Source organism: Zonotrichia leucophrys, chromosome 2 (genome assembly GCF_028769735.1).
Source record: "Zonotrichia leucophrys gambelii isolate GWCS_2022_RI chromosome 2, RI_Zleu_2.0, whole genome shotgun sequence".
Classification (NCBI taxonomy): Eukaryota; Metazoa; Chordata; class Aves; order Passeriformes; family Passerellidae; genus Zonotrichia; species Zonotrichia leucophrys.
In genome coordinates, this window is record NC_088171.1 from 55505917 (window position 1) to 55526432 (window position 20516).

At 34.9% G+C, this 20516-nt stretch overlaps 1 protein-coding gene across 6 annotated transcripts in view; it reads right to left on the bottom strand.

Moving 5' to 3' along the window:
- Positions 1-1518: 1518 nt before the first annotated feature.
- Positions 1519-20516, bottom strand: part of LRRFIP2 (LRR binding FLII interacting protein 2) — a 55709-nt gene continuing 36711 nt past the window's right edge. The window contains exons 5-16 of one of the 6 annotated variants that reach the window (XM_064705057.1): positions 20025-20138; positions 19527-19598; positions 14160-14330; positions 13780-13872; positions 11696-11788; positions 8254-8355; positions 7874-8006; positions 6778-6827; positions 5217-5337; positions 4165-4244; positions 3152-3256; positions 1519-2403 (exon numbers count right to left, since the gene is read on the bottom strand). In XM_064705057.1, coding sequence (XP_064561127.1) covers positions 2293-2403; positions 3152-3256; positions 4165-4244; positions 5217-5337; positions 6778-6827; positions 7874-8006; positions 8254-8355; positions 11696-11788; positions 13780-13872; positions 14160-14330; positions 19527-19598; positions 20025-20138 — 1245 coding nt within the window. In that variant the 3' untranslated portion in view covers positions 1519-2292. The remainder of the gene's footprint in view (positions 2404-3151; positions 3257-4164; positions 4245-5216; positions 5338-6777; positions 6828-7873; positions 8007-8253; positions 8356-11695; positions 11789-13779; positions 13873-14159; positions 14331-19526; positions 19599-20024; positions 20139-20516) is intronic. The other 5 variants (XM_064705058.1, XM_064705059.1, XM_064705060.1 and 2 more) reach the window with 5 other exon arrangements.

The window sequence follows — 20516 nt, forward strand, 5'->3', positions numbered from 1 at the left end:
CAGAGTAATGTAAATAAACATTGCCTACCCTTTTTTCAGTAACTTCTTCCATACAGTAATACAGTAACTTCTTCCATAAGCTTTCTGTAATTACACCTAATGCTTGTCTCTTGTTTGGCCAATAAGCAATGGGTGGTCTCCAGCAATACTGGCACTGTCACATTCTATTCATTTGCTCATCACAGATACAGCGGTTCTGCAGTTCTGATTATATGAATTGTGCTTTGGTAAAAATAAATTTTAAAAAGTTTTCCATATTGCTATCCAATTGTCAGTCATAATTACTTACATTTTTTCTCATGCCCATACTGGATCAAGACAAAATAATAATGCCTTTTTTTTTTTCTCTCTTCTTATTGCTATTCCTGGTACCTCCCATTAGGAATCTTGTTCTGGATATTTTGTTGAATTTAATTTTCTGGTAGCAAGAACTTAGGAATCTCTTCAATTAATATGCCCCTGCTAACAGAACTGTTAATAACTTTTCTTTAAAAAAATTACTAGAAACCTTGACTTTAAGAAAAAATGTACTGATACTTTACATCTACCCCAGAAAAAGTTCTTATCTGACTCTCACAGTTTCATATTGAAGCTGCTGTTTTCCCTTTGCCATAAAACGTCCAGCTTCAATGGATTGGGTTAGAGGAGGTGAATGAAAAGTGAATGAACCAAATAAGGTTTTAGCAGAGTTTTGTACATACTGAAAACCTCCAAAGTATCTTCAGAATACCTATGATTAAGCATTAATCAAGAGTTATGAGTTTCTACTGAGTAAGTACACAACAAAAAGCAAAGAGTTAACAGCACAATGATCTATGTGATCACCAAAGTGTGTGTCCTATTTATAAACAGGCCTAAGTAGACCTGCTATTTACAAGGTATCTCAACAGAAAAGGAATTTTATTTTCCAAGTCCAAAAGACATCCAGAGACAGAAAGCTTTAGTTTTGTGTTGTCAAGATGGCTGTTGTCTGAAAACCGCTCTGGTGAAGCAAAGGTACTAACTCTCAGGATTGCAAAGGTCCTGAAACCTGCCTTGCTTTGAGAAATACTCCCAGAAGAGTAGCAATTTCAAAGTGGAAAATACCTGCTACAAGTCCAAAAGAGTGATTCTTCTCAGACCAACTCTCCTTGTGCCCTCATGAAAAGTTCAACACAGGGGCAGTGCCACTTCAAACACTTCAAAATTGCCACTGCAGGTGCTACTGATGTCCTACTTGTGATGTGCCAGCTCAAAGAGTCAAAGTTCTTAATAGTATTCACTGTCAACAGGGAGTATGCCACAGACAAAAAACCACACCATTCCAGAAAATACCTTCTTCCTTTTGCAGCTCCTCTGTTCCATGGCAGTACTGTCAAACAGTAGCAGACTAGGTTAAGAAAAAAAAATTCAAACTCACACTTTCAAAGGCAGAAAGATACTTGTTAAGAACATGAAGATCAGATCTTACTATTCTACAGATTTTGCTCTGTCCTGTTAGCATCTCCACATTCAAAAGAAAACGCGATACATCCAGTTTTGGTCAGTAAAGTGTCCGTTTAATAAACTCCTTAACCATATTTCTCACCCCCTTCTTCCCCTGTAAAATTTCAATTCGCACTTAAGCAGATGACACAATCTGATGGCGTACAACTTCAGTTTTTAAATTTCTGCTCTTAATGCTAAGAGTATCAGGGGCTAGTATTTGACAAAATTACAGAGAAGTCAGATGTGCCCATGCAAAAGAAGCCGATCTTTATATACAGTCCCTATTTTTTCTTATAAATTTAAATATTTTAAAAAATGTATTTTCAAAACGTATAAAGTTCAGGGAATACCCCAAATGTATCTTAAAATAAAATGCTTTCTGGTTTCAAAGGTTATTTCAACAATGAAGACTAAATTGCACCAGATAAAAGGCACTTGTGCTGTGTGATGTCTTAGGCAAGTATATGTTAGTTTCATAACAGTGTCTTGAATTCATGCAGCTGTCTCTGAGCATCAAGCATCATTAAAGCAGCCAAAAGAGATCATGAGTAAACTTGATTCCACAGTTGTAAAAACATACAGCATTGTGCTCTGTCTTTGACTCTAGAATCAAACACTACTGAAAAACTGCTGTCATTCACATGGGAATTCAAACTACATTTCATTCTCTCATAAATTACAAAAAGTATGTCATTGAATTATGAAACTAAACCACCAGTGAACAGCTCAGTGTTCAAATAGTTTGTGCCACTGAAAGTCTGTATTTATAAACAAGCTAGGGACTAGTTATTCAAGGAGCAGTGCATTGTATTTTCAATTTCCATTTCACTGTTGAGATAAAAGCGCAGTCCTATTTGCCTTCATCTTCTCCAGCCTTTTCATTAAATGGCTATTGGTCATCTCCATTTCTTCTATCTTATCCAGTGCTGTTCTTAACTACAAAATGAAAAAAAGTTATTATCACTTTAGTTTATTTGGACCTTGTGCTGTTCTCAAGGTTGGTAAGAGGAATAAAAGTATTATGTTTCATAAGAGTGCCACAGAAGTTAAGATATAACTTCCATTACTGCAGGCAGATGAAACAGAATGAAACTGTTAAAAATAATTGTGAAGCAACTGAAACATGAAGTATATTCATTCTAAAAGATCTAGGTGCCTGCAGCCTCCCATTACATTAAAGAAATTTACCTAGAGCAAGGTAAAGTATTCTCCACCATTATTACTTGCATACAGATACGTATTCCCATCACAGGTAGCAGGCATCATGCTAGTGATGCAGCAGCTCTTAAGCAAGAATGATCAACAGCTCAGTTAAATACAGCTTCTTCCCAGAATCCTGTGAGATCCCAGCTGGAAAATTCCCAGGCTGTCACTTGACATAGGGACCACTCATCTCTCTAGCAATATTTTGTAGGACTACTTTAAAATATTACAAGCTATCACATTTAGAAAAAAACACAACTTAGATGCTTCCTTTCAAGGAAGTACAGCAGTGAATCGTAGTTAGCATTACTGTAACATTCTAGATGTCTTCTGAATGCTATATTGAGACTTGAAGGTCATCTTAAAAAAACAATTAAAAGATGTAATCAAAGATTACAAAAAGTCAGAGCTTGGAGGCAAAAGACAGAGCAGCTTAAGACAGAAAGGAACATATAGCTGGAAAAGAAACCAAGTTAGTTACCTCTCGCTGAAGCTTCCTTTTTTCAGCTTTAAGTTCATCTTCTACTTTTTCTGCATTTTCTGCTGCACTTTTATACCTTGCAACCTGTCCCTCAAGTCGTCCAATCTGCAAACCCAAACAACACAAAAGGAATATAACTCAGATGTTCCACCTGGAGTTCACCTGCCACCAGCTGCTCTTCCAAAGACACAGCTGAGAAGACACAGAAGGTTAAAGAACTAAGCAGAGAGAGAAGAATTGGAATACAAAAAATCAAGAATTGGGAAACACATGGGATTAAAAATGAAAGTGGAAAGTTGAAAAGCAGAAACTGTATGAAAAGATGTAAAATAGAAAGCAGACTGTTATCAGGACATGATGAAAGAGGTCTTGAGCCCAAGCAGAGTTCAGCAGTAAGGAGAGGACTTGAGACAAATCCTGATTGCAACCTGCAGATGCTAAAACCCACTGGCTGGATTGTTCTATGTACAGCTCCCTGCTACCCCTAAATCCACATGATAGGCTACTAGACTGAATCTGTGCAAAAGACAAAAGATACGCATCTGTGATTTAAATTACCATCTTTCATTTAATTCTTTAAGTAATAAGCTGTAATTCCGTTCCTAAAATAAAAAAGTATGGCAGATTATAAAGAAGAATTGAAGCTACTAGTACAAGAAAACCAATCTATGTAACTTAATGACTAGTAAGAAAGTTGTACTGTGGAAGATACAAAATTTACTCTCTAAAGTGAGAGTTATATCTCTACAAAAACAATCACACTTTGTAAGTCAATAACATGATTTTATAGCTCAGCACCATAAGATTTTATCTTATGGTTAGGCTGTGCATAGGTACTTAATTGCAGTGCCCAGGTATTTAATTGCAGGAAATATGAAAAAATGTGGTGTCATTCTATGCAAACTAAATACCAAACAGTAAATCAAATTATGAAATGTGCTTTCATGGTTTTTGTTGAAAAAAGTATTGCAAAAGTGTGCAGTGTAATAACAAACATGAAAAAAGATACTTACATTTTGTTCCAAAGTAGTTATATCTTGTTCAGCTTTTGAAAGCTTAAATTTGTATTCACTAATTTGTCTGTTGGCATCTCCTAGACAAAAATTGACATGAATATATTAGTCAAAGCAACTCTTTAACTCCCTTTTAAATAAAATTCATTAAAAGACCATTTTATTGGGAAGCCCATAGCCAGGATCATAAAGAGGTAAATGTTCTTTCAGCAATCTACAAGAGTATGGAAAAAGAAATAATTTTCTTGTATTTAGAGAACACAACTACTGTCTCTATAAAGTGGGCATTAAATTTCAGGTGCACCAATGAGATACACACCTTTTAAAACACGTTTAGATCAGCAAACTAATTCCTTAGAGAACAGAATCAACATAATAATCAACACACACTGCAAAATGCCAGACCACAGTAAACATTCAGCAGCATTCAGCTTAGACATTTGTACTGATATTTGAATAAGGAGCACAAGGCTTGAGCCTGACAAACTCTAAGGAGCTTTGCAAATTACTTTGGTGTAACATTTGAGTCCTCATATTGCCAGTGCTTTCTTCATGTTCATTATACACAAGCCTACTAAATGACAGTCTGTCAAACAAGTTTCCAGCTGAATAGCTTGCTTGAAATGAAAAGCATCTTATGCTTCTATGAAGCAACACTAAATATTAAGTTAAAGAAATTTTCATGTTTTTCTTCAGGACAGTAGTCTTCTAGATTAGGTTTCTATATCAAAGATTGAACAAAATCATCCCATAGAATATGTACTTTAAAAAATCTTATCTGAAATTCTGTTGTCTAAAAATTGCATCCAAGTAGTGTCACCCACTCTAGGCATGGTTATCAACTGAAAAATAACTTCCCAGGATGTTGTTCTTCAACACTGAAAGAGGCAGATTTTGAAGGTATCCTGCAGTAAGAATTCCATGCAAGGACATATACCAACAAAAACCTATCTGCTCAACAATACAGTCACTCATACCACTAGTGCACAACAAGAGGAGCTGGAAGTCCTCTCTGCAAGAAGAATAACTTTGAACAGTAACCATATACCTACTTTGCATTTCAATTAGCTGCAAGTCAGAGCCATTCTCCAAGTCTATTGTATCTGGATTCATGCTATCACTTTTAGAGTATTTCTGTCGTTCCTCTTCTAACTGCATCTTCAGTTTTCTAACCTGAAAAAGGAAGTGTTTCTTTATGAAAAAAAGACTCCCAGAAGTTCAGTAGTTGTGTATGTAAATGTTCAACGGTAAAAAGGCAGAGTAGTCCTGAGATGCCACTGGCTGAGAAGGTTCTGTAAACAAGAATAGCAGAGCGATGTAGGGGAGTCAGTCCCTGAGGTCTGTGGCTGTAGAGCCATCCCCATCACTGGGCAAGTGCCCTCTGCATGTCAATGCACAACCCAAGCCCACCAGCTTGGTCAGTACTGCAGGGATTTCTGCACAGTGCAGGAGCACCTTGTAACTAACACAGCTCACTTTTCAGAGGAGGAGATGGCATTAAACTCCGTTTATGGATTTCTTCTACTGTGTATCTTTCCCACTCTAAACACACACAAAGATATTGAACACTATCCTAGTGAGTTTACAGACAATAATCCATGGCTTTTTCAGGGGATCCTCTCTCATACTCCCCCTGGAAACAATGGTCCTAGGCAAGTCTGTAGTGCACATTAGCCTTCAATAGTTCCGATTCATGCTACAGCAGCTGGCTCTCAGTTTTTCCAGTAGTCAGGGAACATGGATTTCTCAGCTATGTGCCCGGCGTATGGACATTATGAAAGAAGTAGGAGCTATTTTTTGGACATTCTTATAAAAATATTGTTCTACAGATCAGCAGTATGTGAGTTAACTTGCAAAACCCCCATTCATGATACAAATCAAATATATGATCAGTGATTTTAAAATTATACAGTGATAAATATGTGCTTAAATATTTCTATACATTTAATATTATAATTTATTGGCAGTCCAAAAAAGTATCTATACTATAATTAAGGTTCATTCACAGCAAACCCAAATCTTGACAAAAATTTGCAATGTCTTCAACTAAAAGAGCAAAAACTGTAGTATTCTTAACAATTGCTCAATGGCTATATATTTGCTTGAGTCCTTTCTTCTCAAAACAGAGCTGTATTTAAACACCATTATTTTAATATTAATTTTCTCTGAGTTACCAAAATAATCAATGAAATAGTATCACTGAGCAATTTTGAAGAAAATGCCACTTGAGTTTATGAGAATGTAATTGTACTGACTTTAATATTTCGGCATAAGACAATTGTGCAGATAAAATAAATAAAATAAAAAATAAAAGAAAAAGCTTTAAGGATATGCACTAATAGTAATGTCAGGAACAAGTTAGATATCAGCTAACCAGATAGTGAAATGAAATTTCTTTACCCACCAAGATCAAAATCCCATGGATAAGGACAACAGCAAGAGGAATTGCTAATTTCTTATAGTCAGTGAGGTAAAATGAGTATTTCATTTTGCTTTAGTGATTACATATCTGATTAAGCACCTTTGTGCTTAACAGTTGTTTATTACTTACATATAAATAGTCTGCAAAATGATACACAAGGGTCTACTTCTGAAATGAGTAACTTATTTTACCTGGGAGAGTAATTCCTCCTTTTCTCCAGCCAGTTTTCGTAGCCTGATATCTAAAACCAAAGAATCTAATTAAAAATCAGAGAAATCTGTAACTAAGAATATGTTTTTCATAACTTTTTTGGTCCATTCCAAATGAAATGCTTATCAAGGCTAATAGCGCTGGGACTGCAAAACTTTGATATCTCACTAATAACACAAAAAACTTCAGTTAATAGCAGAAAAAGGGAAAAATACATCATTCACAATGTTTATTAGTATAACAATTCTAAAAGCAAGACATCAGAGTTTATAAAATAGCAAAAGAGTTTAGCAAATATTTCTACTTAGTCAAAAGATCAGTAATGACTACAAGCCATTACTACAATCAAGCAACACTGTGCTAAGACTAGAGCAGCTCCCTCAGAAATTGTAACTTTGACAGAAATGAAGCATAATAACATTTGTACTGGGAGGCTACAGCAGAAATATGTATCAAGTCTAATTTCTGTCAATATAAAAATATGTAACTATTATATATTATGTACAAGTATAATTCAATTATATAGAGGGTTTTTTTCTACATGTTAACAGAGTTTTACAGAGGATTGACCTTGCATGCAAGAACTTGCTCAACCTAAAGATAAAAGCAAGTTAGAGTAACTTAAACCAGAAACCCCCAATTAGGGTGTCTGTTGTCCCTATCATTTTTTGAATGCTTTTAAAACTTCTTTTTCTAATGAATGTGATGGAAGACTGCACTTGATGTTCTTTCGTTGATTACGTATACTTCTAAAGAATTATTTTCATGAAACATAATGGAAAACATACTAATCCAAAAAACAACGCTTTTAAGCAAGATTAAAACAGAAACTGGACCAAGAGAACTAATCCATTTCAAACATCTAAGCACGTATTATTTTTTCTTACTCAGAAGACAGATACGTCTGTCTTTTTACTCAGAACAAACAAAAAATTAAAATCTATCCTGAAAGTTGTGTAAGCATATATTCCAGAAGCATCACAGGTGCTTGCACCTGCAAATGTAAGTCACACTCACTGTGAATGAGAAGAAACAAAGCCCTCAAAAACTCTATAAAGTATGCTACGATACTTTTACCTAGTGGTCCTTCTCCTGCAGACTCCAAGACCTGAGCAGCTTCCTGGGACACAACTGTTATTGTACCAACCACTGATTCATGGTTTAGATCACCATTTGGTGTGCCATCTGGAATTATAACTAATCCATGTTTCTAAAAATGCAAAACAAAAAAAACTTGTCATACAACAGAAGTGCTAAAATATAAATCAACAGATAAGTTTTTAAAGAGCTTTTCAAGTTCAGTGAAACAATTACAATGATACGGACCATTTTTCCTACCCTAAGGTCAGGTTTTCAGAGCGCACAAGAATAGCAACTATTCTTCCTCCTTTTTACTGACCTTGATTTCATGCCCCATTCCTGGATTTGTTACTGTAAAGTAACTACTACCAACATACCTGTCCTCTCTTCATTGTTTCCTTCAGGTCAGCCAACTCCTCTCTGAGCTCATCTCGCTCATTCTTAATGCAGTCAAAGTAATCTTTCTGTCTTTCTAGGGCCTGGGCTCAGGCAGATAGCAAGAAAAAGAATGGCACAGAGAAAAAGCATATGACAGACAGCAGAAAGATTTTCTACAAGTAAATGCAAATAGCTCAATACAAATAAAGAAATTAGAAGTGCTTTTAAATATGTAGTAACATACATCTCTGATAACTGCCTTCTACAAGTTGCATATCTAACTTCATGCTGCATTTGTTATTACTTTTTTTTCCAGACAAGTCTTAGATTTTTTAAGGGTTTTTTTATTCAGTGAATTCTATTTTTTAGTAAATTTTGATAAACTAAATTGAGTACCAAAAGAGTGATTCTTCTTCATACAGGCACTCTGCAGCAAGAAATAAAACTTGCTGAAACTCAAATGACAAAGATCCTAAAACATTACATCTATTGAATTAATTTCTCTGCCTTTTATAAGGTACAGAAGTAGAAATCATACCTCATGGAAGACCTTGAATGTATCCACTCATGAATAGTAGTTTATTTACTAGTTGCTTATGGGTTACAAGACCATTTGCTAAACCCAAAGCAATCAGTTTTAGAGAAAAAAAAAAGCAGCAAACACCAGTAGCACTATTTTAGACAAAAAAGTATGGCAGCTAGAATGTGGGTGTAGGTAGGTGTGCCTAACTAAGCTGGAGAGGTTACTGGCAGTTAGTTGGACACTTCTACTTGACTGGCCAGCATGCAATACTGCACGCATTAAAAAAAATCCTCACCACATAGCAACTGCCAAAGCATACCGACATTTTGGCCAAGAAACTGATCCAACTAAACCCTATGCTATGCATGAATGTGTAGGAATAGACTGATATAATGAAAGAAATGAAGGTGTACACATTTGTACTGTACTTGCCTCATGTAACTTCAGTATGCTGAATTTTAATAATAATCTAGAATCTGCATACTAGAGCAATATTTTAAAGCATTACCAAGTTTCAACAGAAAATTCTGACAAGTGCTGTTGCACTTGATTTATTCATATGTAAATGTAACATTTAAAATAAAAGTAATTCAACATGAGTGAAAACAGTAGCTGACATCTTAATTTAAAAATCTGTAAGATGTCCTTTTATTTCCTAGCACACACTAGATCTCTAACTACATTATAAATAGCATGAAGAACCTTAACCATTACACAATTTTGTGCTCTACTTGAAAGACACATACATCTTTTTAATTTTTTAAGAACAGCGGAAGAGATGGAAAGGGAAGTAAGCTCACCACTTGAGAGAATGGACACAGCAGCCCAGAATCACAGACAGAGATTGTGTGTACTTGAGAGTGTCCTGTGATGATGCTGACCCTCCCCAAACATATTTTCTATCCTTACCCCCGAATAACACAAGTGTTGGAAATCAGAAAATTCTGTTGGGGGAGGAAGTGAAACTGATACAACTATGTATTTCTATGTATGTAGATCTAAGTAATCATTATTCAAAACCAGTAAAAATCCTAATGTTTGTACACTCAGGGTTTAATTTAAAATGACATGGATTTTGCAGAAAATCTAACTCCGCAATTCTTCTGTTGGGGCAGGAAACAGAAATCAGGACAACAAAGTTCTGCAGACAGATTTTACCATACTTATATAAGCAAAATCTGATAATGTGCCAGAATCCAGAGATGTTTGTAATCCTTTTTCCTAAATATTCCAAAAATTTAAGTAACTTTTATACCAAATTCAGAGCTGCCATTACTAAATGAAAAGTTGGAGCCACTAAACAGTGGACTGTATATTTCAGGAATATAACCCAACACTGTAACTCAGTGTCCTCAAATTGATCTAATTTAAGATCAAATATAACCACAAATTTCAAGCACTGCAGAAATAGGACAACATAAGAAGGCAGGTGTAAAACAAACTTGTGCTATTTTGTTCTGTTTGCCTCCTTTTCTTTTCCTGAAACAGCTAAAATATCTTATATACATTGTAAATTTAGGTTACAATTTTAGTTTTAAACTACATTGTGAAGCTTTGCAGAGACATCTAAAGCTGGAATAGATTAAAAATTAGCAGTAGGAGGAAGAAAGGCTCAAAGACTGTGAGCTAAGAAAAGTATGTAAATATTTATAGGTATGAGAAAGAAATGAGCAGCATTTTTACATTTTCTTTTCTAAGAGAGTTCAATTCTGAGAATTTAAAAAAAAAACTAACTAGAAAAATAACCAGTTATGGTATTTACAAGAACACAAACTTGCAGAGCAATTTTGACTAAAGGAAAATACATCTATCTTTCTTGTCATTCTGGCTGGTAGGTATATTTGAATATCAGATATACTCATACTGATTCTGGCAATGTATTTGAGAGTGCACAAAAATATTGCACAAATTGAGACGGTACAATATACAAATGTGAAAAGTAAGTATGGAAAGAATAGGGTAAATTAAAGATAAAAAGCTTTCAGAAGAATGTTCAGAGAACTTTTGTATGATGAAATTTTTTTGTGATGGAAGAGAAAGACTGAAAAATGAAAAAAAATAAGACAGCCTAGTTTTTGAACTGGCCACCACCAATTAAAAGGCAGCTTTTCAAGGTGACTTGAACTCCAGCAAATAAAACAATTTTCAAAGAAATCTGCATGTATTGAAATATGGTATAAAATTCAGGTAGAGAGAAATGACCCCTGAGCTGTCAAGAGGCAGACAATTCCTTTTTAAAGACTTTCCAACTCCCTATTGCCACCAGGCCATGTACTTGTGTCCCTGAACAGCCTCAAGTTCAAAGACATGTAGTCATCACCGATGGTCAGGCTGACTCAGTTCTGTGCCTTCTGCCTGCCCAGAAGCAAAGCTGACAAACCCTGCCTGACCTACATTAGCTGCATAGGATCAGCATGGTTCTTTCTGTACCACCCTCCTTCCTACACAGGAACCTCACGGATGCTTCTCAAAAGGTCACTTACAACCACTGTTTCAATTATGATTCTCAATACCTGTACTATTTCATGTGTCATTATCAGGAAACTAGTTTGGTTCAGTGTTGCATCCCAGCTAACCAATTATACAAGGATCAGAAGTGCAATACAGGAATGCACAAGTTGGTTGTAGAAGTCAATTCAAGATCACATCTTTTACTACTAGGCATGCCATCAAAAATGTTGCAAAAAATATTGCAAATTTGTATGTGTAACAGTTCATGTTACAGATTTAATTAGTACTCCTGATCATTATTCAAGTAAAGTGTGGCTCATTTCTGAAGAAGAGAAAGACTGCAAAACATTTTATTCATTTAAGTTCGGAGTGGCCTTAATTTCTCTGGAGAATTCCTTGGGATGTAGAGGGCATTCATCTACTTCTAAATTTAAAAAAATAGCTTTCCTCCCATATTTCATTCATACCCCTATTTTTTTATCTTTCCAATTAATTGTCTCCTGGAGATCAAACACTTCCTTGGTTATGGAGTCTATATTCTCCTGCATACGTTGATTCGCCTGTGGTAAATAGGATGAGGGAAGAATAAAAGAGGAAAGAGAAGTAAGGAAACGGAAAAAAAAAAATCCCAAACATTAAAATAGACAAAGGAAACTAAGTAATAAAAGTCAACCAAAGAGTTTATGAGCATGAAGTTACAGAAACAGTGTGCAGTTTAATGTAATATATTTCTCATTAATTCATGCAAGAGAATGGTATTTAATTCTATTCAATCACTGCTGTTGGGAAAATTTACTGCAGCTAGAGTTACTTGTCTTTAGTGACTGTTCCCACTGCAGTCTGTGGATAGAAACAATTACTCTGCTGTACTTTCCAGATACCTTCAAGTCCTCTTTGGAACTGAGTATTACTGTTAACAATTGGTTTTATTAATTTTTTGCAAAATAAAATAATCTTCTTTAAAGTATAAAGAAAGGAGTTTGAATCAAACATCCAGGAAGCAAAAGACAATTGCTGACTGCTTTCTGATACTATATGAATACATATCAAGTGCAGTCCTACTTTTTTAGCTGACTACCACTGCATTTCGTTGCTTCCCCTGCAAACATAATTAAATGCTTAACTATGAAGATGACATAAGAATTTTAAGGGCTAGAGACAACTTTTTTCCTTCTTAAGGAGTGAATTTGATTTTACATCTGGGAACAGAAGACAGTGTCTTTCATTAGTGTTAATAGATGAGGAAAAGACACAATAGGTGGTAAATAAGAGTCAAACCTTCAAAGGGACTGAATATATTTGTGCCTATTTGACACATGCTACATTCTACCAAAGTAAACACTCCAGAAAAATCTACTGTATATTCTTGGTTCATATACTTAAACCCAAGCAAAACCTCAAACAAGAACATGCAAAGCTGTTCTTTAATTCTCAGTGAAGTCAAAGATAACAGAGCAAGCAACAGAGCCACAACAGAACTTTTTAGGGCTTTTGGTTGTCAGCATTTATGCTAACTCAAAATGCTGATACTTAGGACAATCTTAATCCTTTTCTTCTGCTATTAAGTCCTATCAACTCCAGTTCATGAAGCATAATACTTCTAAAACAGTGCTGGGACTTTTCAGAATACATTTTGAGTTACAGTACCTACCACCTAGAGAGCACAAGAATATAGTAAAAATAAAGGATCAATGAACTGTTACACAGCCTTTGAAAATGACAGTAGGAGACTTTGGTCCATACACTTAAAGATAATAAATTTTTACTGCAATGAAGAGATAGTGGGAAAATTATGTAATAATTGAACTACAAGTTCCAACTAAAATAATTGGGAAATGGACATCCAATAGACACTGACAATATACATTCATATATATTTATATATATATATATATATATATCTTTGTGGACCATTTTAAAATGAAGACTGATAATAACTCTGGCATTTCACAGTGGGTGGGCTTTTTTCCAGAAACAAAAAGGAAAAGGGGAAAAAGAACCAGGTGAGAGGGGAAAAGAACACACTGCACACCCAGCAACATGGTTGTGGCCCAATAACATGCTGACCAGTATTGCTGTGTATTATGCTTGATGGGTAAGCAAACAAATATTCAGTATGGCAAACTTCAATTGTTGATAGTCATAAAAATCTGAAATAACTGAAATGGAAACTTTTGGGAAAGGCAAAGAATAACATTTGGTATTATCCATGCATCAGAACTTTTAGCTATGGAAAATTATTTTGGCCACACCAATATTAATTCTGCCCTCACAACAAAAAAAAGATACTTGGAACATTCATGAGAGAACCACAATTTCTCACAAGAATTAAAGGCTTTGCAAGATGTAATACATTTGAAAACCTTGCAGAGACATTTTCAGCTTCATAAATTTAGGAGGATCAGTAGCTTAAATTCTACACACTAAAACAAGATAAATTATTTCTTAAAAATGCAAGATAGTATTTAATCCTGTTTTGTGCATGATTCCCATTCAAATCTTACACCACATTTATTTGCACAGGTTGTATCCTACACCCATATGAGCATACCTCTATCAATTCATCTCTCTGTCGAAGGCCCTCTTTAAGTTCATCCAGCTTATGCTGCAGAACACTGCAGTTGTGTTTCTGTCTTTCCAATTCCTGTATTAAAGAAATCGATTATTTATATTTACTTTGAGTTATGTAAGAAATTGTTGTAAGGATTTGAGAAATTATACCTACCAAGTAGTTCAAAGACCACTGAAGTGGTCTAAATAAGTTGTCCAGACACTTAGTACACAGAAGATTTTATTTAATAAACTTTAGAGAGAAAAAAAATGCCACAAAGACTTAAGCCCAATACTAGCAAGTAAAGTTACTCTGAGTATTTTCAATTGTTCTTACTAAGTAGTACAGATTTCTGTACTGTATAATTAGAAAAAAAATACCTTTGACTTCTCTTCATTCTCCCTATAAAACTCCGCTATCTGTTCTTCTTTCTCCTCAATAACGTCCTTTAAAGTATCCACTTGGTAAATCAAATTGTTTTTCTCGTTGTCTAGTTGAGCATTGGAAACCATAGCTTTCTTATACTTCTCTTCAACTTCAGCTAGCGAATCCTACAGATAGCAGAAAAGCTGACATTAGTCTAACATTTTGATGCATTGTTATAATGTTAAAATACCACCATAATGTTAAAGTATGAGATGTTAGACATTAAAATTATGCAACCATTTTTGTTTATAAAATATATTCTTTAGAGATAACAAGTAACAGTTTAGTTCCATTATTCAACTTTGGTCATACACAACAATGAAAATTTATCATTACAAAAGCATGAAAAATACAAGATAATATTCCACTTGCATTTTCTACCCTGCCACATTCACAGCAACTCACAGGGATACAGCAGTAATATCACAGCTTCACATTCTAGTGAATACCATGTATCTAGTAGTGATATCATTACTCAAGGCATGCATGAGAAAACAGCTCAGAATGAGGCAACAAAACTAACAGGGAGAACGCAAACAATTAAATCAGTAAAAGAGACCACAAAAGTAATTCCAAGAGTGGCTTTAAATTAATGCTTGTTATTTAAGTAGTGCCCTATGACCTTAGATTCAAAACTTTAAGACAGCCACATTATTCCAGTAAAAAGGACTCACTATTTAAACAGGTATTTTATCTTTGGCTTACTTACTAAATTTTTTTTTAAAAGTATGTAACTTGGTTCTTTACCTACAAGTGTACCTCGCTATATAGCCTCTTAGGCAAATCTCCCCCATTCACCATTTTATCCTGGTTTTAGTTATAGTTTGGGTTTTTTGTCAGAGTAGTAACAAATGTCAACCATTTAAACAGTCAGAAAACTATCACTCCAGGCACTTTTAAACATGCCTTTATTTCAATATGCATTATATAGGGGTTGGGACTACATGGTCTTTAGGGCCATTCCAACCTCTTAACATTCTGTGGTTTAAAAATAATAAAATTGAAAAAGAACTATTGAGCCAATCCCTGGACCAAGTAGATCTAAGTCCTAAAAATCTCCTTGTACTTCATGTAATCTGTTCCTTGAAGACATAAGTAGCATTATCTCCATTTTAGAATACTTGTATTTTGACGGTAGAAGCACTAGCACAGTAAGGGCATGAAGCTTGGGTTTCCAGAAAATAGAACACTACAACTAATATATTAGGAGAGAAGGTGGCAACAATCTAAGTTTTCTAAGAAAATACTCAACATTGCTATCTGTTAAACAGTAAAATTATGCAATCATTTTTGGTTTGTAATTATAGTCATGTCTTCTCTATAGAAATACCAAGTCACAGTTCAATATTCTGCTATGAGAAAGTAAAAAAATTCCCCATCCCCAAACACTATTCAACATTGTAAATCTCCAGTTTCGGAAGGGTGTCCTCAGAGAATGTATTTTATCTTTTATAATTTTATCATAATCACATATATTTATTTCACTGAATTCTGGAAATCTCTGCTGGAGAAATACAACTTTTTGAAACCCCAGAAAAAGAATTACAGAAGATCAGAAAATAATTACAGAAGATCAGAAGAAAATTATTACAGAAGATAGAAGAAACAAAACAGTATAAGTTGTGAAAATATAAGACAAGTGCCACTATAATCTGGGAAGTAGTAGCAAACAGCAAAGATGACTCAGGATAAAAAAAAGAAAAAAAAATATAAACATAACTGTGTGCAAGTAATTCTGAAGATTAAAACCAGAGAAAGCGTTTCTTTTTGTGATGCTGTAAATACAACAAATCTTATAAAGATTGGCAAAACAAAATGCTAGAGCTAGCAAACCTAAAGACTTTCAAAGAATAATCCATCTTAGAGTTTAAAAAAAGGAGATATTAGGATTATAATGAAAGCTATAGTAATTTCACAGGGAGGTATGAAATGCAACCGAAAAGAATGCAACTATGGAAAAAGTCCAATTTGATTATTTTTGTGAGTGTGGTGATTGGAGTCATGTAGTAATTTAGTTCAGCAGAGATCTCTGAATGCCAGCTGGTCCAATCTCCTAACTAAAGAGGGTTAGCTGAGATCAGGCTGCTCACAGCTCATCTCCATTTTAAGTGTCTCCAGAAATCGAGACTGCAGATAGACTTGCTGGATGACCTGCACCAGTGTTTGCTTTCCTTGTGAAAACTTTTTTCTTGAGTTCCAATTGGATTTTCTGCTCATACAACTTAACTTTTGTCTGTTTTGTCTTTCCCTTGCAAAGAAATCTGCCATCCACTCTCCACAGCCTCCTATCAGACGCGCTAAAACAGCAACAATATTGCCAGCCTCAACTCCAAGATTTATCAAAGCCCATTGTCTCAGCCTCTCACTGAATGCCATGTGTTCCAGGACTCCAATCTTAAAAGACAAGACTAGGCTGGGGTTTAAAACATTGTATTAGAATGTCATTAATTAAAAAAATAATGGCAGAGGAGGATGAATCTGCAGTTACAAAAGAGGAATAGATTGATTTGTACACTAAAGAGTGAAAACTGCTTCTGAGACAGAAAGTAAGTTATGTCTAAGTCTCAATTGGGTTGAAAAAACTGAAATATTGCTAAGACTTCTTTGCAAGTGGCTTCTTTTCAAGTATTACACGTTCCCCATGGTTCAAGAATTCCATGTAGCTTCAGGGAGCCTTCCAGTTTGATTTGAAATAATTTCTAAACACTTGAAGCAGGCTGTAGGATTTTTAAGGACGAAGCAGATGGAATGAAAACACATAAGGCTCTGCACATAGCTTAAAGCTATGAAGAAATACCACACACAACTTTATCAGTAAAGTGCTATAAAAATTAGCTTGCTCAGCTAGAACAAGATGATTCAAGCCAAGAGACATCAAGAGTGCACTGTTAACAGCATAAAAGAAAAATTTTGAGGAAAGACACAGAATTCCTTTCCAGCTGATGCAAAGAAATACATAAAGAAGCAACAAAACAATCAAACTGAGACAGCAAAAGATTTGAAGACCTAACTAAACCAGAAGTAGCAACATTAAAGTTTATCCTGCTGTTAATACTGACACGCAGTATATTTGTAGCCAGGTAAAACCCACACTTCTACCAGCATAAGGGCAACCAGAGAGCTCAGAAGGTAGTGTGATTATAAATCCCCATTAGTCCAACACTGGAAAAAACCAACCAACCAAAACCCCCAACATTTAAATGCAGTGTAAAGCAGGTGTTCTGGTAACTCTTCTAAAACATACACAAGACAAAAATGATTAAGTACAAGTTGAGAAAAAGGCAGTACCTTCCTAATTAAAAAAAAAAAAAAGGTTCCCAAAAGAATCTCTATGGAATGTTAACTAACCTAGGAACATATTATTTAGTATTAGCAACAACATAAAATGCAGTTGAATTCTGAAAGCCAAGCATAGATTACTATTACAAGCAAGATCTTACTATTGCACACTGCGCTCTTTGGTAACTGTAATGGATTACAATAAATAATAATTCATTAACCACGAGTCAGAACAGTAATCATGAGATGCTGGCAAACACATAAAGAATGAGAGTTAGATCCATTCTGAAAATATAAAGCAATTTCACATTATGCCTCATATGTCTATGTCTAATAATCCTGTAACCTACTACTCTTTGAAGTCTTTTTAATATTCATATAACTAAACCAATATAACTAAACCAAAACATACTTCATCTGAACATATTGCTAACAGGTTTAAAGTTTTCTTCAAAGGTAAAGTTTTACTTCAAAGAGGAAATAACTTTTGCTACACTAAACAGTTCATATTACATATTTTCCCCTTGCTATATAATCTAATATATTGCTAAATTGAAGATATTCAAGTAAGCTGATAAATACATCACTATTACATTGTCTAATACAAGAAGCATTCATTTAATTCAGTCTCTATATGGATATAAAACATATAAAAAGTTCTCTTTATTTTTACATGAAACCATTCATAATTAGACAACAGAAAAGAGAACAGAACAAATATCCTAGAAAAGATTTGCAAGCCCCATCATTTTTTGAATTCTGTATCCCTTCAATACAAAACAGTGAAAAGGAGAATTATTTTAAATTTACTGCACTGTTAATTGTGTGAAAATATGTAAAAGAAAGGCATACATACTAGTTTAAACAAGTCAAAATACAGACAAATCTCATGTGGAAGACTACACCTAGGTCAGTGTGCTGCTGCAGTACAAACTGCAGACTGCACCCTCGGCAGGGGAAAGGACTGGAGCTTCCAGCAAGAGCAGTGATCAGGCACTGCCCCTTTGCACAACAAGGTGCACGGGAATCTGTGGCAGCAGCCAGGTAAGCAGCCACTCCGAGATACAACGGGAGCCAGTGGCTCAGCAGGAATTCCTGACCCCGCACCCCTGTGGGCATGGACTGCGGATACAAAATGGATTTCTTGGTTCAGGTCCATTCTTGGCAGCACCCAGCTTCATCTCAAACTAGTTTTGTGTGACCCTGCCATGATTAAAGTACTTACAAAAATGAGATGTCTGAGACTCTGCTATGGGAAACCTGTGGCCAAGCCTGTAAGGAAACCTTGACTGACAGTGTGAGAATGGTGTGTGTAGCCAGTCTAGTGCAGCACCCATTGACTCACTTGGTGATTCACTGGAGGGTTTTGCTCCCAGCAGTGAAAGTTGGGGTGGTGGGAATATGACTACCACAATGGATGCAGGATTGTTTCCTTACCACAGACAGGAAAGTTTCCCTAACACTCATTAGCCTAATGCTGAACAAACCAATCTGTGATTTAGAGAAAATAATGGGAATATAAACCAGCAAAAATTAATTTTTTTTAACGGCGAAAAATTAAAACAAAATTAATTTTCTCCTGCAAGCAATATGCCTGCCGAAATTAATTGAAGTACATCTTTCAAAATTATTATTTTGCTTCTGCTTTACAATATGAAGTATTCGCTGAAACTTGGAGGACTAATTCTCAAGTTCTTTGTCATAATTATCTCCCATTTCCTTGTTCCCTACTTAACACCTAGTAATTATTTTGTATATCTGTTTATTTGCTAACAAACCTCTAAAAATACAAACTGAACACCTCATTATCTTATCAGAAAACACCTATGTATATCAAAACATCAGAAAGTATTAACTCTTCTAACTGTAATCAAATAATAAACATGCAATCTCTGATGCTCTTCATGCATTAAAAGTTAGATACATGCTTTAAAGAAATTTTAAAATTTGTTAGTGAAGCCACCATACATTAGTGAAATTGGTGATAACTCCATTATGCAAAACACCCATTCAGAATGCATGCTTGGGAGGAGCCCTGATACCTTTAATTCTTTAAGTCCCTGCATGTATCTCCCTTCTACATCATGTATCTGGTCCTTAAGATCATAGATATCCTGCAGGACATAGGAATGAACCATTGCATAAGTAGTATGGGGAAATAATTTAAAACTGAAAAAGCATTAAAAGGTTTACATGCACTTCTGTCAAATGACAAAGCCTGCAATAATTCCCAGAAATTAAAATTAATTCACAACAAGTTGACGGAAATTAAGGTTTTGTTCATAACCCTAGCTGCAAGACAACTCAAACAGGACAGAATTGTTCAAAATTTGACATAAACAAAGTCTTATCTTAATAAGCTAAACTCTTAAACCACAATTATGAACACAAACCAAGATAAAATACCAAGAAAGTAAAAAAAAAACTTCATGATTGAAAATTACATCCTTATAACATTTTCCTATTATAACAGAAGTTGTGTATTAAAAAACAATCTTCCTATTTAATCTAGCTCCAAATTCTCTAAAAATGCAATTCACCCGTAATTCACTGAGGGAGGCATCAGGATCCATGAAACTACTTGCATCTCCACTTCCTCTCCTGGATGAGTTGCCACTCTGAGGAGCTGCACTTACTGAATTGCGAGATGAGGGCTTAAGAAAGGGAAAAACATTGTGTCAGGAATCATATGGTTATTTCTGGTATACTTGATAATACTCTTTATAAATTTCTTCAAAGTCACAGAACGGTTTTCTCTCTGGTTTTTCTTAACACTAGCTTACAGACAGCATGTTCCATTGGGTATTTTCCAGCACCTGTGTATCTTCTTGGTAAAAGCCTGGTTTCTTGTTGATGACTTAGTGTACCAGAACATTAGAATTTTGAGTCATCTATCCAGAAGATATTCATAAGATGGCTAATAGTGCTGAAATACTGTAGACATTTACAATATTTCCTAACTATTATAATTTCTGCCATCCAGGATTCAGAAGAAAGCCTACAATGAGAAGCTATCATACAGATTTTTATAG